The sequence below is a fragment of the Calliphora vicina genome, chromosome 5 (genome assembly GCF_958450345.1).
Source record: "Calliphora vicina chromosome 5, idCalVici1.1, whole genome shotgun sequence".
NCBI lineage: Eukaryota > Metazoa > Arthropoda > Insecta > Diptera > Calliphoridae > Calliphora > Calliphora vicina.
Window position 1 is genome coordinate 13586363 of NC_088784.1, and position 14137 is coordinate 13600499.

General features: G+C 37.4%; 1 protein-coding gene across 2 annotated transcripts; it reads left to right on the forward strand.

Moving 5' to 3' along the window:
* The first annotated feature begins 4543 nt into the window (after nt 1-4543).
* Nucleotides 4544-13806, forward strand: LOC135962408 (uncharacterized). 2 transcript variants are annotated; one of them, XM_065514321.1, is made up of 6 exons: nt 4544-6037; nt 9274-9312; nt 10596-10692; nt 10761-10903; nt 12838-13185; nt 13242-13806. In XM_065514321.1, the coding sequence occupies exons 1-6, from the start codon at nt 4621-4623 to the stop codon at nt 13778-13780; spliced, it is 2583 nt and encodes an 860-aa protein (XP_065370393.1). In that variant the 5' UTR covers nt 4544-4620; the 3' UTR covers nt 13781-13806. The 2 variants fall into 2 exon arrangements, with proteins under 2 accessions (XP_065370393.1, XP_065370392.1); XM_065514320.1 differs by lacking the exons at nt 10596-10692; nt 10761-10903; nt 12838-13185; nt 13242-13806 and adding exons at nt 8758-8890; nt 8955-9097; nt 9572-10460 and having other exon boundaries at nt 9163-9507.
* The last annotated feature ends 331 nt before the right edge of the window (nt 13807-14137 follow it).

Consider the following 14137-nt stretch of genomic DNA (forward strand, 5'->3'; position numbering starts at 1 on the left):
TCGATAAAATAACTATAAAGCCCCAAGTAAAACGCAAAAATAAAACAAATAAAAAACTTTGGACATTATATTGTGAAACTACAAAGTGTATAAACTGCTATGAATGGTGAAGGTGAATTGTGATTTTGGGAAAAAATAAAATAAAAGATTAAATATTGATAAAGAATGTGCCATGAGTCATTTACAAAGTTATTGTAAATATTTAACAAAACACAAAGACTCTGTGATAATAATTTAGCTATTTTAAGAACTAGCCCTAAAATATTTTTAAATACAAACCGGAAATTCGATAAAAATTTCCGATGATCTACTCACTTCAATTCTGTCTATTTGTAAATTTTATATATCAAATGAAAGTTTAACAAATCGTCTTTATCTTCAAAAATTACAAAGATTTTTTTATAGTTATAGTCCTTTTATGGAAAATGATTTGTAAAGGGACTATGTTCATGTGAAATCATGAACTGAACCCGGTTAATTATATTGCCAAAGTGAAAAACTTCAAATTTGTTAAAGGCTGTCTTACATTTTTCCATAATATTTTTTCTACTGCCTAGACTTTGTTGATTTTCAATACCAAACTGCTTAGGACAATAATAAATATTCAGGATAAAAATCATTTATTTCACTTGGGTACTTCGTCCATGAGAATGATTTCCACACACAAGTGGACAAAGCTAAATCGAGTTAGAATTTCATATAATCTCTTATCATTAAATAATCTCTATCTCATTAAATCTCTTATCATCTGTTTTTATCTTGAGCTCTCTCCTAGATAGATACTCAAAGCTATCTCCTTTCGTTGTGTAGTCATGTCAAGATCCCATAGGTTACTTTGTTTATAAAGTTTGTTTGCGTGGATTGGCTTAAAGACCTTAAACCATAACTAGATTCAATTAAGTCGCTCCTGCACTGCCAACTGCAAGGTAACTAGCTCTCAATGTACTTTGAGACTTGCCCAATTTTTAAGGAACAGAGGCAACTGTCTAACATTAGCCTGGAGGACATTTTAAGGCTGGATTTTATTCCCGCCCTCAGGTTCCACAATACCACAGCCGTTAGCCCGATGTTGTGAGGATTCATGTCCGTTTTTCAGAAATACCATAAGTAAGATCGAACTAGCATTGTCGTTATGCCATCCCGTGCAGCCTTTAAATCGTGGCTATGTCAGAATACCTCGTTTAACTAGGAATACAGTGATCGGATTGATCATAATGGATTTCGGCCCGTTTATCATGTTATAAATGTTGACATTTTCCCGGATTTAACTAGGGAGACCTCGAAGTTGTCAAGCTTCTAACTATGATATTTTCGAGGGTAACCATTTGGTTGAATACCTAATTTAGGGCGTCATTCTCTTTATTCAGCTTTAGATGAATATTTCTAGTTATTATAAATGAATCGTTTGAGGACTGGAATTTAGGAATAAGTTCGATTTCAGAACAGTAATTAAATAGAGAGAGAATTAAAAAAAATCTTTAATCTTTGTTTAATAATTTCTAAAAGGTTCATGCGTTTTTTTGGTGTTTAAATATATCTGCTGTCGTCGGAAGTAATGAAGAAAAAACTTAAGGTGAATACAATGAATTGACAATCTTCATAAGAATCGAATCGTTTCGAAGTGATGCTCCAATTGTCGTAAGTTAATTACTTCATGCGTGAACAATGTTAGCTTTTTTCAAAATACCCATCTTTCCCCTTATACATATGATCCAGCACGCCTCGTGTTCTATCTCGATTCCAAAAGTTGTTTATCTGGTCCAGGTTTCATACATTAAATGTGTTTCCTGGCACAGCAAACAATTTTGGGAGATCTTAATGAAAATCATACTAGAACGAACAAAGATTATGTTTGTGAACAAACATTTGTACCTTAAATTAAAGCAATATTGTAAGATGATCATTTCACCATAAGTAGTTCCAAATTATAATTGAAATCAGTTTAATTTCAAGTTGATAAACCTTTTGAAACTGAAAATTTCAAAATAAATTTGATCTTCAATTTCACCATCAACCAAATTCGGAATGTTTTCGGATTTATAATGGGATAGGTTGAAGGAGAGAAATTTTAGGCTTTCCAAATCCATGATGATTTATTTAGTAGTGATATTTTGCCCTAAAGAAATAAAGGGTATTCATCATGCCTTCAGCAAGGTCAAGAGTTCAAACTCTTCTAAATCTCTAAAGAGGAACTAAATCAAACATTCATATTGCTGTCTAGAATAGTTTCACAGTACAACATCCTGTCCACTCTATTTTGTATAGCCTTCTTGTCAATTTCGGGATCGAACGATATTAACCTTAAAGATTATGAAGATTAACGCTACCTCACAAAAAAGTGCAACGCATTCAAATTACAGATCCCATTTGATCAGTTGACATTACGAATAATAACTAAGTGCATCTATCGTCAAAAATTATGGTTTCGTCAAATATTCCTTAATTTCAGGCCATTAAATGGAAGGATTGTTCAATTCTGAGTTGGTCAATCGACTACTCCAAGACGGTTGACAACTCAATTACAGATCTTAGTAAGAAAAAGATCGATAGTTGGTTAGAATATTGATACAATTCATCATCCTGCTAAAACCAAAAGATCTGAAGAGTTCATTCTTCAATTTCAGCCCACATATCGCAGCTTCGAGGTGAACAATTGGGATCCATAATCGATTGCCGAACAAGGATCAAGCAAAATACAAATCAATCGGTGAACGATGAGTGCTACATTGTGATTCATTTACTAACATACCCTCAATATTGTGAGATTTCAGTGCTCCCCTCCATGTGCTTACTTTGGAAATATGTTTATAATATCTACTAAAAGTATGTTGAAGCGCAAAGAGACTCATTTCGTTATGCCAAATTATGACAGTGACTTCGGCTAATAGTAGGGATTCCTGCATGAGCAATAAGTCACCTTAATTCAGTAGGACTTGTTGAGAAATTTATAAGTGTATTAGGTCGATTGAATCGCTTTCTTAGTTGTCATATCGACAGTTGTTCTTAGACAGGTTTTAACATGCTCGGTTTGAGGCCACACCTTTAGTTTGTTCTCGAAATGGTTTTGTGTTATTTAGGTGGATTGTGTTTAATAATAAACCTACTTTAGATAGTGGATCAGGAGACTGCGAGGTTTCCTCGTCATGAGGAAGAGACCTATAAGAGATCATTCAGTCTACTATATTTGTAGCAAAACCGGGCGACCTGTTTTGGCACATGCGAATTCTCAGGATGTCTTCTATTAGATGATCTCTCGAACAATGTGTATTCGTTGTATGATAATGTCGATCAGGTGTGGTTTACCGATGGTTCCAAATAGGTCAATAGTTACAAATGGAGTTCAAGGGCCCAATTTTCAGTTGGGAACTAACGTCATTCTCATCTGTGCTGTTGAGTGTTTGAAAAGGAGACTGAGGAGATTTGTGATTTCAGAGAATTAAGCTGAGCTTATGGACCTGTCTTCTTATGATGTAAGATCGGCCGACCTGGTTTGGCACATGCGAATTTTCAGGATCTCTTGTATTAGATGATCCCTCGAATAATATGTCTTCGTTGATTGATAAGGTCGATCAGGTGTGCTTTACCGATGGTTATAAACAGGTCAATGGGGTCGGAGTTTATGGGTCCAATTTTCAGTTGGGGATTAAAGTCGTTCTTATCTGAGCCGTTGAGGATTTGTAATTTCGGAAAATTAAGCTAAGCTTAAGGCCTTGGCTATTTATGAGGTAAGATCGAAAGTCGTTACAGAATTCTACCAAACGTTTCATTACTTTGTCCAGCTGATCTGAGAATACTTGGCAGACATTTTGATCATAGATACCACTAATTTGCTTTCGGTAATGATGCGACAAAACGGTACATAATTTGCGAGATGCACTCTAATCATGTACTTTTTTAATGTCCAATGTTGAGATCGTGGAGAGCGAAGTATGTTGGAAGTTCCAATATAACTGACTTTATAGAAAGTTTAAGGCTGCACAAAAGATCGTATGGAGTGGGACAAACGATCTTGGCAATTGCAGACAATCTGGAGAATTGTTAACTATATGAGTAAAAGCTTATTTAAATGTCTATTGATTTGATATTTACACCAACCGGGAATTCACAAACAAAATATTCCCCACATAACTTGAATGTTCTTTAAAAAAAATTACAACACCTAATGTAGCATGATATCATCAATATACGATTAATTGATAATGTCCACATTTAAAGTTATTTCTTGTAAATCGTAAAAAAATTGATAAAGGTGATAACGAAAAATAAAAAAACTAAATAAATACAATAAAATCAATACAATATTTGTATTAAACATAACAAAATTTGTGTTATCTTTTAGGTGTTTGAGCCACAATAATAGAAATACACTTGTCAAAAAGTCTCCAAACTCATAAATATTTATGAGTAATAATAGGGGGACACATACATACAGCAATTTAACCCTGAACCAATTACAAACTCTTACAAATAGTAAAAACTAATATAATACCTTAAATACCATCAATCATTTTCTAACAATTACCATACCTTTTCTTCTACCTTTACAGCCTTTTTTTTACATTTAAACGACTTTGAAAATTAAGCCAAAGAGAAAATAAACTGATAATTTGTTAACAAAATATGCTTAAATCGAATCGAATCCAGGCCCTTTTGGGTCTGTTAGCTTTATATCTATGCTGTAGCATAGATTCAACACAAGCCCAAGAAAATGCCCAACTACAAATACCTCCCTCTTTGGTGGAGTGCTACAATACCTCCTACTATATGGATCGTTCCAATCGTTTGCCCGCAAATATTGAAACTCTTATAACGCTCATAGAAAAAGTAGAGAATTCGTATGGTTTCAATCAGGATATGCGCCAATTGGCTGTTTCATTGACACATCGTTTTCGTCAGGATGGCATACAAAGAGCTAACGGAGTAACCGCCAATCCAGGTGTTATACCCTACAGTCCTACCGGTTTCCAGTTTCCCAAATTTCGCATTTTACTGCAACGTTTAATACCAGGCAATGCCTTTAATTTCCCCAACAATTCGCTCACCAGTGAGGAGAGATGCTCTCTGCACTTTATGCTTTCCAGTTCGTTTGATACACGTGTCAGAGGCGATGAGAATACCGTATGCAGCAATTTGGCTCAATATAGAGCCCAACGTTTACCACGAGCTCCCAATAATCCTCAGCAAAGACGCAGTAATTTCATAGGAGATGTGGAAATTTTGGATAGCATACAATCTGAAGCAGCTAAACGTGGTGCTCCTTTGCAATCAGGTCCACGTGTTAATCCCAATGCCAAGTCATATGACTACGAATATGGCTGGAGTGATTATGGCTATAATAATAATGGCGGCAGTAGTAATAGCATCAGCCAGTGTCCGGTGGAAAATGGTGTAATACGTACGCAATGGGGCACTGTGGCCGCTGGTACTTTATTAGCAGGCATTGCTGCTGGTCTGCAACCCCAGACAGTGCCCTTGAGAACTCTATTATCCATGGCCTCACGTCGCAATGGTTACCAAAATATGCCTCAAATAGCCACCGTTAACGTAGACAATAGATGGGCCGCCACTGTAGCTGGTGATTTGGCTGAGGTGGCTTTGGTGCAAGTACCGGTTTCAACTAACGAACAGGCCACCGTGGGTGCCATTGGTGCCTGGAATAGCACCGTTATGCCCAAATGGTATTTCCTTTCCCAGCGACAGAACCTAGAGATGACCGATGCTGAAATTCGTGGTGGCATTGATGGTCTTATTTTGGCCCTCAACATTGCCCAATGGCGTAATCAAGTGAGCACTTTGAAATTGTCCCAATTGCTGCGCATGTACTATTCATTGGATGGTGTTTTGGGCAGCGGCATTATGGCCTGCAATCGCATGACTACCTTCCAAGGTATTACCAATTATCAGCAAACCATGATGGCTCAGACTTCAGCTTTTGCCCAGGTTTTGGATCGTGAAATGCAATTGGTGGTTACCTTGTCACCGGATTCTATTGCCAATTTCTCGCTATCGGCCACCAATGCTTTGATCAGTTATTTGCGTAAGTATGGGATAATAATATTTTATAATTTTGTGTAAGAATATGAAATACTCTCTGTTGGTGTCTTGGATAAGGAGTAATATGTTAAATACTTTAGTTATTTAAGGTAGTTTTAAAGCTATTAATACTTTAACGGTAGTAATTTCTTCCTTGCATCCAGAAACTTGCATAAGGTGAATTTTCTTTTAAGGTGAATTTTCTTTTAATCATGATAAATCATGATGAACAAGTAGTTAATTTATTGAATTCTGTGAAATGCTGATTACGAAGCCTTTCAGATAATTGACATAAGTAGACGTGCAGGCATTTTCATTTGCCTTTATTGGACTTTTTCCATTCGAAAATATTTGGTAGTATTCCGTATTTCTTTATTTTAAAGGAGAAGAACAGGATCGTTAGATATTGACTGGTTCTTGGCGAATTTTTGGACTGATAATGCCAAATTCTTTGGAGGCTTTACTATACTGGCCTAGTACTTTCACACTGACTTGCAATTTCTCACCAACCAGACAACAACCCAGAAAATATTCCACAGTGAAATTTAAAGGAACGATAGGACTTTTAGGACAGGATTAGGTGCTTGAATTTATGTTGCTAGTGGGTTAAAATCTAGACTGTTGGGAGGAATAGTGCACAAGGGAATGTTAGAGTGAGTTCTGATCAAATAGAAGCAGTTGTGCTCAGTAAAATTTCGATAGGAGTGATTTATTCTATTTGAAGAAGTTTTACGATTCTACTTGCTGAGCATGATTGTCTGTATGATAACGTAGTCTTGAAGGAGTATTTCAATAGGGATTTGTATGAGGAAGGCATCTCGTTGGAAGAATATGATTGGAAATCGTTCAATCAGCCTTCATTCTTAGATCTTCCTGAGTTGATCCCACATCATGCCCTTATTTTTGTATCGAGTTTTCAATTTGAATTAATGTTGAGGTGACCTGCATGGTCTGGATCTCCACTGATTAAACGCCCTGTACTGTTGAATTTTTCGCTGAGATACAACCATATGCTTTATTTGTAATAAAATACAAAAGCAGTTTCTATGCAAAGTGCTACTGCTCCAATTCTAAGACTGTGTTTGACTTGATGCTGATTCCGTTAAGTCTTGAAGGTGTATTTCAATAGGGATATGTATGAGGAAGGCATCTCGTTGGAAGAATATGATTGGAAATCGTTCAATCAACCTTCACTCTTGGGTCTTCTAAGTCGGGACACTTGACTATTTTTTTATTTTGAAACATTTGTACAATTTATTCAAAGTATTGGCCATTATTAGTTATGACATTTTCCCATAACGAATCAAACCAATTTCGCATACTCTGTTCTAAGGTGAAGTGTATCCCAGAAAGAGCGTTCTGCGCCGATCGAAACAAATAGTGTTGGGACGGGGTAAGGTCTGGACTATAAGGCGGGTGAGGCAAAACTTCCCCACCACTTCATTCTAAATAGTTTTTAACAGGTATTGCACTCTGGACTCATATATTGGGCGATTTTCGGCAAATGCTCGCTTCCAACGAATCAGTTGCATTCGGAACGAGTACCATGTGATGGTCAGGCCAGATTTCAGCAGCTCATAATAGATAGGACTATTTTTCTCCCACCAAATACAAAGCATTACCTTATCGCCATGGATATTTGGCTTTGGTGTCGATTCGACTAGTTGGCCGGGCTTCTTACGCTTCGGATTATCGTATCGTATTCATTTTTCATTGAAAGTACTGATTCGGTGCAACAATTTTCTTTTATAGGGTAGAAGCATCATTTCGGACATGGAAAATAATCTTTCATGATCTCTCGGCTTCAATTTGTATAGTACCCAATTTTCCTTACTTTTGGATGAATCCCGATGCACGTAAACGTTTTGAAATTGCTGCTTGAGTAGTAGGGAGATTGTTTAAGGGCTGTGGTAGATTTTATTTTCAGTCAATTTTGAGATGAGCTGATCTATGTCAAATAGAGCTTATTTGAAAGATAGGAGTGATGGTTGGTGGCTTATATATTGCAGATATATTAATACCCAGAGGGAAAATATGCAGCAAAGAGGCCTAATTTTCCTGACACAAGGACACCCAGCAGCATTGCAAAACCGATTCAAATTTACACCTCCTATCATTGGGAGCCAATGCCTTGCCTGGTTTCTGTTGGAAGGTATATTATATGGTCTTCCATTGAAGCCATATTATAAGGTATTCCGTTGAATTCCTCTACGGATACCTGCCGCGTAATGTCTCATAGAATGTCTACGTAGGAGCTTCTGTTAAAAAACCTGCAATTAAAAGCCTATTTGAAGGTCTGCTGAAGCAAGCCTTTAAAGAGGGTTATTAGGAAAAATATTCTTAAAGAATGGACTTTCCAGAACATGTTTTACGCAAGTGAAGCCCTAGCGTTAATTTATAATTAGGAAGAAGCTAATATTAAATTAAACATTTCGAATTGCTCTCAAAGGCAAATATGTTGTGAGATATGTCAGTTGGGTATTATGGCCGACTGATTTGTATCGGAGTTCGGTGGATAGATTTAAGACTCTATTTACTTGTTGCCATTTGTAAAGTTTTTTTGGAATAATGGGAAACTTTCAAGTCTCTTTCTTAGCTATTAAGTCAAACATTGATATAGAGTATGGATCTAACTTCCATTACATTAAGTCACCTTTAATATCAGCATCTTAGCTTTAAGCTTAGCCTTAACTAATTGTAATAAATTCCCACTTATTCCCCTAGCCATGAATGATCCTTTGTGTTCGGTAAGCAGTGCTTTGCCTCAGGATGTCTCACAAACCATAACACCCATGACAAATATCTATGTGTATATGGATACCACTTGGCCATTCTATCAAGTGCAGGATTATGTCAAGTAAGTCTTTCTGATTTCACAAAAGAACATTAACATTATTAACCCAACAATGCTTTGTTTTTAGCTATGTCCTGGACAATTTAAATATCAATCCTTATGCCAGTTCTGTGACTTTGCTAGCGGCAGCAGATGGTTCCATTATAGTTAATACCACCAATTATATTACGGATATATTCCAGGGTTGGAATTATACCACACACAATAACTGTAAGTAAATGGAACACAATTTATTTAAAGAGAAAAGCCTTAACTATTTCTTCATCATTATATAGATACCCAGGGCTTTAATTTGCCCATAGTTTTGCAAAGCATACAAAATATGACCTATCAGTATATGAACAGTCAACAGGCCAATTCTACGGTGGGCGGACGCTCTTTGATAGCTTTAATGGTGCCCTATATGGCAACAGTTAGTGCTTCGGATTCGAATTATGCCACCAACCAGTTGCAAACCATTAACGAACAAGTACCCGATCTACGTTTTATTTATTATGCTGGCGGCACTATTACACGTTTCTCCTCGTTTGTGCTGAATCCCACTAAGGATTTGTTCTCCCTGAGCCCCTCTTCAAGTGCAGCCACGGCCGGAGGTCCTGTGGTCATGAGAATTAAAAAGAGTAGGTTTTTTGACACACACTAAAATTTAGACAGAGAACTTACATTACATTATGATTTTTTCAGTACCACGCCGTTTAACCAATCCTCGCTGTGGATCCTCTTGGTATACATCCACTTGGGGCACTGATCAATTGCCACAATATGCCCGTCCTGGTGTCACCAATTTTTATCGCATGATGCCTAATTATTTCTATGGTGCTGGCAGTGGTCGTTACTTGAATATACAATCACAAAATTCAGTGCAATTTACAGTGTGCACCTCACGCTCCGTGGAACTGCCCCAACAAAATGCCACCTCCAGCAATTCGGATGTCACCTGCAGCCAATTGCAGGGCAATACCTTTTCATATGATTTATCAAATGCCTGCAATGGTTACTACACCATACATCAATGTCCTCCTCTCTATGTATCGGTACAGGCTCCATCCACCTCATCTTCTTCCTCGTCTTCGTCTGGTTTTGGCAACGGTGGCAGCTCATACGCCACTATCTGCACCGATGCTGCCTGCCAAACACCCGATCAAGCCCGCTATGTAATGTCAGTGGTTAATTTGGGCTGCTATAGTGGTGTGTCTGCTTTAACGGCCAGTTTTGCCACCCTTGTCCTGGTGTATTTGTTGAGTAAACTTTTCTAAATTATTTACGCAATTTGATCAAAATTATCTTTGTAACCCAGTTCATTATTGAACCCAACAAACTGAGTCAAACCATCTATATTTTTCAATTATTAAGCGAATCATTTTCACCTAGTTTTTATTTCTATAAATATTACCAAGGAAATCGTTTTTTCTTTTTATTTCTTTTACATTTATCACGACTACACAATTTTACAATATATAATTTTATGTTTATTTTAATTTAATATTTAAGTAAAATTTATATAAAAGCAAAAACTTTTTCTAATAAAACTTTTAACTTAAAGAAAATTGGATTTAATCCAAAACAAAACAGAGAGTATTTCTTTTAATTTGCTTATATCAAAAACTTAACAAAGATTAATCTAAAAATTTTCTTTTTTCTTAAAAAAAAATTCAAAAAAAAGCTGAAGTTAACATTTGTCCTTTCACTGATCCCTCCTCTGGACAACAGCCTCAACACATAACAAATCGCACCACTATAATGACCGATATTTTTGTGTTTCTGGATACTTATTGGGAATATGATTATATAGTGGACTATATCAAGTAAATTGTCAATGATTGTTTAAGAATATGAGCATTAAAGTTAATGTATATCTTCTTGATCTGTTTAGCTATGTAGTACAACGTTTAAATATCAATCCTTATGGCAGTTCGATTACCCTGTTGTCCGCCCGAGATGGCAGTATTATGGTCAATCGCACATTTTATATAACGGACTATTATGAGAATTGGAATAAGACCAGTCAGTCTTGGTGTAAGTATGAGGATTAAAAGAAGTACTTTTGATAATACGACCCGGTTTCAGACCACAATCTTTTGGACATAGGGTACTTGACTTCCGAACTTTGACAGTTGATAGCGCCCATATTGTTGAAGCTACATCTTACAGTAGGGACTTCGGAACTTTGATAGTCTGACCCGCTTTCAGACCACAATATTTTGGGCGTAGGGTACTTAAAGGGTTTTCCAAAAGGTACTTCCGAGCTTTGACAGTCCGACCTGCTTTCAAACAACAATCTTTTGGACGTAGGGTACTTAAAAGGTCTTCCAATAGGGACTTCCGAACTTTGACAGTAGAGCGGCCATATTGTTGAAGCTGCATCTTACAAAAGGGACTTCCGAACTTTGATAGTCCGACCCGCTTTCAGACAACAATCTTTTGGACGTAGTGTACTTAAAGGGTCTTCCAATAGGGACATCCGAACTTTGACAGTCCGACCCGCTTTTTGAGACAACAATCTTTTGGACGTAGGGAACTTAAAGAGCCTTCCAATAGGGACTTCCAAACTTTGTCAGTCCGACCCGCTTTCAGACAATAATCTTTTGGACGTAGGCTACTTAAAGGGTCTTCCAATAGGGACATCCGAACTTTGACAGTCCGACCCGCTTTTTGAGACAACAATCTTTTGGACGTATGGTACTTGAAAGTTCTTACAATAGGGACTTCCGAACTTTGATAGTCCGACCCGCTTTCAGACAACAATCTTTTGGACGTAGGGTACTTAAAGGGTCTTCCAATAGGGACATCCGAACTTTGACAGTCCGACCCGCTTTGAGGCAACAATCTTTTGGACGTAGGGTACTTAAACGGTCTTCCAATAGGGACATCCGAACTTTGACCGTCCGACCCGCTTTCAGGCAACAATCTTTTGGACGTAGGGTACTTAAAGAGTCTTCCAATAGGGACTTCCGAACTTTGTAAGTCCGACCCGCTTTCAGGCAACTATCTTTTGGACGTATGGTACTTGAAGGTTCTTCCAATAGGAACTTCCGAACTTTGATACAGGAAATATTGTTGAAACTACATCTGTCGAATTGGCTTTCTTTTATTCAGTTTGCTTTGCCCAATCACCATGGATGGATATAGCGTTCAGCAACACTTGCAAATGATGAAATTGTTGTATCAAAATAGGTGTTCTCTTCGGACAAAGATCCGCGCGCTTCGCCCATTTTATGGTGAGGCACATTTCTAGATGAATGGGTACCTCAACAAACCGAATTGTCGAATTTGGGACGATACCAATCCACATGAGATCCAAGAGCTTCCAATACTTTCAGGAAAAAGTAAATGTGCCACACAGCTCATGCCACATGGTTATCTCACGTGGAGGTGATGTGAACTGTCTACCGAGTTCTTGCGATTTTGACCCCGTTAAATTCTTTCTTATCGAATTTCCGACGATACCAATCCACATGAGATACAAGAGCGTTCAGTGCATCCCGAAAAAGTTACTGTGTAATGTGGATATTGGGCTGGCGGTGTTATCGGTAATTTTTTCGTTGAGTACGAGGTTGGTCAGGTCATCACCATCAATGGCAAGCGATATAGGTCGACGGTTATGAACACCAACGACATGTGGTTTCAATAGGACGGAGCAACGTGCCATACAGCTCATGCCACATTGGACATTCTGTATGAGGGATTTGAGGACATAGTTATCTCACGTGGAGGTGATGTGAAATGTCTAACGAGATCATGCGATTTGATCTAATATTTTTTCTTGCGGGGCTTTCTTAAGTCGCAAATCTATGACATAAACAACAGCGTCCGTCAAAGCCAACATTTAAATTCAAATATAGGAAGACCATAATGAAAGACCCTTTAGCAGAACCCTCCCAAATATTCTTTATTCCGAAATTATTTTAAGTTCATTTGAATACAGATTTTTCATTCCAAAATCTTTTCAGTTCGACCCGGCTTCAGTTTACCCCTTATCTTAAGTAAAACACAAGTTTTAGCCGAAACCATAATGAAGGAAGAACGTAATGCCTCCTCCTTGGGAGGACGTTCGATGATTGCTCTACTAATACCCAGTCCCATAGCATTTATCTACGATTATGACTATGATTATTGTCAAAATTATGTAAATTATTTAAACAACTCTCTGCCAGAGTTGACATTTCTCTACTATGCTGGAGGAGCGATAATAAGGTTTGCGGATTTTGTAGACAATAGTCAAGAGGATTTATTTATGCTGAGTTATGATTTGGAGGTAGAACTAATAGCAGAGCCAGTGGTGAAGAGAATAAGGAAAGGTGAGTTCATTTAAAACAATTAAAATACAACTCAATTTAATTAATTTTCCTTTTAGTACCCCGACGCTTAAACAATCCCCGTTGCTCTGCTTATTGGTCACCTCTTAACATGGGATCCAATAAACTTATGCAGTATGAGCCTTTAGGCAGCATTAATTTTTATCGTTTGGCACCCCACTATTTCTTTACGGAGGGCAGTATGCGTTATTTAAAGGTTAAACCTGTTAGTGCAGTTGCCTTTATTGTATGCACCTCACGCTCCAATCCTTGGCCCTATCGCAATCCCACATCGCCTTATACCAAAGGAGAAGATTGCCAACAAATCACTACAATGGATTTTAGTTTTGATTTAGGGGATTTGTGTTTGGATTATGACTATTTAATAGATTGTCCGCCCTTGTACTTGTCGGTACAGGCTCAAACATTTGCCGATACTAATCAGATGTCTTGTACGGAACAGGCTTGTGCTACTCCGGATGAGACTCAGTACGCAATAATGGTTAATAATTTGGATTGTACTAGGAGTGCAGGCCAAAGGACGATAAGTCCTTTGGTGAATTTAGTTTTAATGTTTATAGTTTTTAAGCTGATGTAGAAAATCGAATTTAAATAATAAAGATACATTTACGAGAGAGATGTGAACTTTAAAAATATGTTTTCCTAAAATGAAGAGTAGTAAAACTTGCAATAAATTTCATGAAATATCAAGAAAAAGGAGTTCAGCCAATGTCGAAATAAGCATTAAGTGAAGACAAAAACCTATACGATACCATTATTAAGTAAATTTCTTTTTATGAAGCTGGTATTTGGTGTATCATATCAGGCCGGACATCCTTAAAAAGGATAGCGAGACATACAGCAGTCGTACTCATGTGGGTACGTGAACACGGAGATGTTACGGGCAACCGTGTTGCTGATGCTTTGGCGAAAAAAGGCGCCATGTTGCCTGACT